Source organism: Oncorhynchus kisutch, linkage group LG24 (genome assembly GCF_002021735.2).
Source record: "Oncorhynchus kisutch isolate 150728-3 linkage group LG24, Okis_V2, whole genome shotgun sequence".
NCBI classification, from domain to species: Eukaryota; Metazoa; Chordata; class Actinopteri; order Salmoniformes; family Salmonidae; genus Oncorhynchus; species Oncorhynchus kisutch.
In genome coordinates this window covers 32,462,061-32,468,060 of record NC_034197.2, presented here as the reverse complement: position 1 = coordinate 32,468,060, position 6,000 = coordinate 32,462,061, and the positions used below count along the sequence as shown (strand labels likewise).

General features: G+C 43.8%; 1 protein-coding gene across 2 annotated transcripts in view; it reads left to right on the top strand.

The window, feature by feature from the left end:
* LOC109880030 (deoxynucleoside triphosphate triphosphohydrolase SAMHD1) overlaps nt 1-6,000 on the top strand; it is a 42,873-nt gene continuing 36,873 nt past the window's right edge. Inside the window, exons 1-4 of one of the 2 annotated variants that reach the window (XM_020472258.2) lie at nt 1-323; nt 591-657; nt 847-919; nt 3,274-3,434. In XM_020472258.2, coding sequence (XP_020327847.1) covers nt 176-323; nt 591-657; nt 847-919; nt 3,274-3,434 — 449 coding nt within the window. In that variant the 5' untranslated portion in view covers nt 1-175. The remainder of the gene's footprint in view (nt 324-590; nt 658-846; nt 920-3,273; nt 3,435-6,000) is intronic. The other variant, XM_020472259.2, reaches the window with a different exon arrangement.

Genomic DNA, 6,000 nt, shown 5'->3' with positions numbered 1-6,000 from the left:
CTCCTCCCTCCTTCTGGTCTGTCAGCCCAGTAAAAAAGGTAACTCGTTTCGGAAAGAGAACCCATTTAGTCGACAATTTAGTAGAACGCACCATAGTTTAAAAATAGTTCGCGCGGAAAGAAGTCCCCAGTACCGGCTCTACTGTGTTACTGGCACCGTTCAATCACCGATCATTATGGATATTCGAAAGCGTCCCAGAGAAGATTTGCCGAATACTAGTAGTGAACCCCCGGCGTTGCAGGATTTCGGGCAGTGGGGTGTCGAGGACGTTTGTAGATACCTGTGTCAAGAAGGTCATGGGGAATGGGAGAATAAATTCAGAGGTTCGTTTTTAAAAAAAAAATTTTATCAGTCTTTTTGCATATCTTCGCTAGCTAACTACACATATTTGATTGAACAAGCCAACGTGGCTTGAAAGCTTGAAACTACCTTGTGATCCGTGAGGGTGTCAAGCGCACCCAGAAGGACTACATTGTCCGTTGAACTACAGTACCTTAGCTAGACTAGCAAATTTTTACACATCGTTAATGACTGACACACAGGAAATATGACCTGTTATTTGTGTTTTTGTTCTTCCTCCTCCCACACAGAGCAAAAGATGACAGGAGTGGGATTACGATACCTCACAGAGACACTTCTGGATAAAATGGGTATAGTGTACGTATGGTGGTATTATGTTGGGTGTGGTGGTGGTATGCAAATCTTCAGTGGCATGGCAATCAAATGTGCTCTTGGATTATTTGACATGTTTTTCAGTCAATGCCTTGGGTTGTGTTGTTGGTGCTTTTATGATTATGAAATTGAACACACACTTTCTCTCTCTCTCTTCCCCCTCCTTCTCCTCAGGCCTCTAGGCACCCGGTTGCACATCCTGCACAGTCTGAGGAAGCTGTGGCAGATGGCAGCAGAGAACACCAAGGTAACACAGACGGCACAACTAACCCCTGTTATCCTTTTCAAAGGCTAGAGAGTGAATGAAAGACAAAATGAGGGAGATGTATGTGTGATAAATTATGTATTTACCTGCTTTGTTTAATATTAATAGTTAACAATTATGCTTAACATTGGTCAAGAGATTTTCACAACTTACAATACTATGCTTGAGAAGAGAGGGAGGGGAACCATCCTTTCCTCCTGCAGCTGGTCTGGGAATATCATCAAGGACATGGTGCGACGATCTGTTATTGTTTCCAACCTTCTGGGCTTCTGTTCAACTTGGTCACACGGCATAAGACAAATACCCTCTGAGAGTGACCACAGTTTCTCAGTCCACCCTGTTCTTCTCATATCTTTCAAGGGCACAGCTGTGTGGAGATATGAGGTGAACAGAGGCTGGCTTGAACAGAGAGTACGTTATAACTTGTTCGTGCGCTATGACCCGAGACACACAGCTCATCATGCACTGATCTGCCGGGGAGGGGTGGAACCAGCCACTTATATATTTATTTTAAATATTCACTTACCTTTGATTATCTTCATCAGAATGTACTCCCAGGAATCACAGTTCCACCATAAATGTTTGATTTGTCTGATAATGTCCATCAGTTATGTCCAAATATTTATTTTGTTAGGGCGTTTGGTAAACAAATTCCAAAGCGCGTTTAGGCCGCGCCGAACGTCAGAAGAAAAGTTCAAAGAGTTCCGTTACAGCCGGTAGAAACATGCCAAACTAAGTATGGAATCAATCTTTAGGATGTTTTTTAACATAAAACTTCATTAATGTTCCAACCGGACAATTCCTTTGTCTGTACAAATGAAGTGGAACGTAGCTACCTTTCACGTGAGCGCGCCAGACCGAGGCTGTGGCACTCTGCCAGACCACTCACTCAAAGAGCTCTTATGAACACCTCCTTTAGAGTAGAATCCTCAAAACAGGTTCTAAATACTGTTGACATCTAGTGGAAGCCTTGGGAAGTGAAACATAACTAATATCCCACTGTATCTTCAATGGGGGCTGAGTTGAAAAACTACAAACCTCAGATATCCCACTTCCTGGTTGGATTTTTTTCTCATAAAAAGCTAAAAGGATGATAAAAGATACACATTATAGGCTATTGATTAGAACTTAGTATAACGGGCCAACACACTATGGCGCGTTACCCACAATGGGAATTTCAAGAGAGAAAAAGGAGTACACGAGAAATATACATTTGGGTGAATTTGTCAGCTAACCCTAGCCTTGCCTCAAACTGCCGCTCTTATGGGTCAGAATATAATGATGTAATTACGTGGGAATGATCTCCGCGGCGATTCTCTGGGTAGGCCTTCAGCTGTTCGAGGACGCACTTCTCCTGCGCACCTCCCTGCTCGTCCTCCCGGTGTCAGTGTCCCTTTTGGCCTAGGAGTCGGTTCCCTCACCCCTTTCTCTGGAAGGGGTCTTCTGAGCCCAGACAGCTCTGTAGCTCAGAGCTCACAGCATAGGAATGAAACTCTTTAGATACCACGATTCGATGGGAGATGGAGGCTAGATGGTTCGACTTGAATTCACCCCCTTAGACACAGCTACTCATCCGTAGCTTGGGTAGAAAAGGATTTCTTTGTCCTCAAACTTGCGTTGCGTTCTGGGTTGTTTGACTTTTCAGACCCTGCTGCAGCTGGGGTCTTGTAGTCTTGTCGTAAATTCTATACACACAGGTTTTATACCCTTGGGTCAGAAGAGGGCGTAGCCATCTTTAGGGCAATTCTCTGGGCGTACCAAGTTAATAAGGCAAGGCTAGATTTTCTCAAATCCCATTTTAGACCACTAACTTAACATTTCATCTTCCCCCAAAAATGATTTGATCTGGATATTTTCCACACAACGTACAATGTGTAAACATCAAACATATACTAGGAAAACCCTTCACATTCCAATGTTTTGGTAATAACGTCATCTATTAACCTTTAATAACAAAACAAAAATGACAAATGTTCATATTCCATCGTCATGACCACCATGGTGGCTGAAGGAAACCATTGTTCCAAAGTCCCTTTATTTCATGTTTAATGTTCTGAGACTGGTTCTCCATAGTAACAGGACAAAGGCATTTGTCTGTGGCCTGAGATTTACAAGGGGTGTGGGGCCGTAAAACCCCCCCCCCCACGTCTTCAGACCCCTAGATCTCTCCTCCTCTGTTGGGATTGAGAGATAATCTGTAGGGTTGTGGTCTCCTGTAACCTGACCTGATCAAGACAGTCATGACAATATGTACCGCCATCTATTCCCGAAAGAGGAAGACTATTAGTAGAGTCCGTAAGAGTATCAGCAATAACGTGTATTATTGTCTCCTGTAGGTGTTTAATGACCCCATCCATGGCCATGTAGAGATGCATCCTCTGCTGGTCCGTTTCATGGACACCCCTCAGTTCCAGAGGCTCCGCCACATCAAGCAGCTGGGAGGAGCATATTTCGTCTTCCCTGGGGCCTCCCACAACCGCTTCGAACACTCCATAGGGTATGATTGTGGGTGCTTGAGCACTCCATAGGGTACAAGTGTGTGTGTGTGTGTGTGTGTGTGTGTGTGTGTGCTTGAGTACTCCATAGGGCAGGGGTGGGTAATAATTTTTAGATGTTCAAGAGTGGCCTGGGTAAAAAAAAAAAAACATGTTTTACCCCAAATTAATAACCCCCCCCCCCCCCCCCCTTAAACAAAAATAAAATGTATTTTTAGCTCAAACCTCCCCTGGGCAGGGTTGAATGTGATCCGGTCTGCGGGCTGGATGTTGCCCACCTCTGCCATAGGGTACTACTATGTGTGCTTTTGCACTCCATTAGGGCAGACTTCTCAAAAGTGTGGTCTGCGGCCAGATTTCTGAATATACAGTGCCTTCAGAAAGTATTCACACCCCTTCACTTTTTCCACATTTTGTTGTTAACAAAGTGGGATTAAAATGGATTAATTGTCATTTTTGTCAATGAAGCATGTTGGTCGTTTATTTTTTATTCTTCGGGCTCTGTCAAGTTGGTTGTTGATCATTGCTAGACAGCCATTTTCAAGTCTTGCTATTAGAATTTCATGCAGATTTTTATTTTATTTTTTAAAGTCAGAACTGTAACTAGACCACTCGGGGACATTCAAAGTTGTCTTGGTAAAAAAAAACTCCAGTGTACGGTATATTTGGCCTTGTGTTTTAGGATATTGTCCTGCTGAAAGGTGAATTTGTGTCTGTAGAAAGCAGACTGAACCAGGTTTTCCTCTAGAATTTTGCCTGTGCTTAGCTATATTCAGTGTATTTTTATAATTAGTCCTTGCAATGAAAAAATACCCATGACATGATGCAGCCACCACCATGCTTGAAAATATTAAGAGTTGTACTGTTGGATTTGCCCCAAACATAATGGTTTGTATTCAGGGCATAGGGTAAATTTCTTTGCCACATTTTTGTCTGTTTTTATTTTAGTGCCTTACTGCAAGCAGGATGCTTTGTAATATTTTTATTCGGGCTTCCTTCTTTTTACTCCATCAATTAAGTTAGTATTGTGGAGTAAATACAATGTTGTTGATCCATCCTCCGTTTTCTCCTATCACGGCCGTTAAACTCTTAGTCACTATTGACCTCATGGTGAATTCCCTTAGCGCTTTCCTTCCTCGCCGGCAACTGAGTTAGGAAGGACGCCTGTGTCTTTGTAGTGATTGTGTGTAGTGACTGTTTTACTCATCTACAAGTAGGTGCCCTTGGCGAGGCATTGGAAAACCTTCCTGGTCTTTGTGGTTGAATATCTTTTGAAATTCACTGCTTGACTGAGGGACCTTTTTATAAATGCTTTCAGAAAGTATTCAGACCCCTTGACTTCATTGACCTCATTTTGTTACATTACAGCCTAATTCTAAAATGGATAGTTATTTTTTCAATCTACACACCAAACCCCATAATGACGACGCGAAAACAGGTTTTTAGAATATTTTGCAAATTTCTTAAACACGCCTTATTTACTTAAGGATTCAGACCCTTTGCTATGAGACTAGAAAGTGAGCTTGGGTGCATCCTGTTTCCATTGATCATCCTTGAGATGTTTCTGCAACTTGATTGGAGTCCACCTGTGGTAAATTCAATTGATTGGACATGATTTGGATAGGCAGATACCTGTCTATATAAGGTCTAACAAACCAAGCCATGAGGTCGAAGGAATTGTCCGTAGAGCTCCGAGACAGGACTGTGTCGACACAGATCTGGGGAAGGGTACCAAAACATGTCTACAGCATTGAAGGTCCCCAAGAACACATTGAAGCTGTTTGGAACCACAAATACTCTTCCTAGAGCTGGCAAAACTGAGCAATCGGGGGAGAAGGGCGTTGGTCAGGGAAGTGACCAAGAACCCGGTGGTCACTCTTTCAGAGCTCTGGAGTTCCTCTGTGGAGATGGTTGTCCTTCTGGAAGGTTCTCCCATCTCTGCAGCATTCCACCAATCAGGTCTTAATGGTAGAGTGGCCACACGCCAGCCACTCGTCAGTAAAAGGCACATGACAGCCTGCATGGAGTTTGCCAAAACGGCACCTAAAGGACTCTCAGATTATGAGAAACAAGATTCTCTGGTCTGATGAAACCAATATTGAACTATTTGGCCTGAATGCCAAGTGTCACGTCTGGAGGAAACCTGGCACCATCCCTACGGTGAAGCATGGTGGTGGCAGCATCATGCTGTGGGGATATTTTTCAGAAGCAGCGACTGGGAGACTAGCCCCGATCGAGGGAAAGATGAACAGAGCAAAGTACAGAGAGATCCTTGATGAAAACCTCCTCCAGAGCACTCAGGACCTCAGATTGGGGTGAAGGTTCACCTTCCAACAGGACAACGACCCGACGCACACAGCCAAGACAATGCAGGATTGGCTTCGGGACTAGTCTCTGAATGTCCATGAGTGGTCCAGCCAGAGCCCGGACTTGAACTCAATCGAACATCTCTGGAGAGACCTGAAAATAGCTGTGCAGCAACCCTTCTCCTCCAAACTGACAGAGCTTGAGAGGATCTGCAGGGAAAATTGGAAGAAACTCCCCAAATACAGGTGTGCTAAGCTTGTA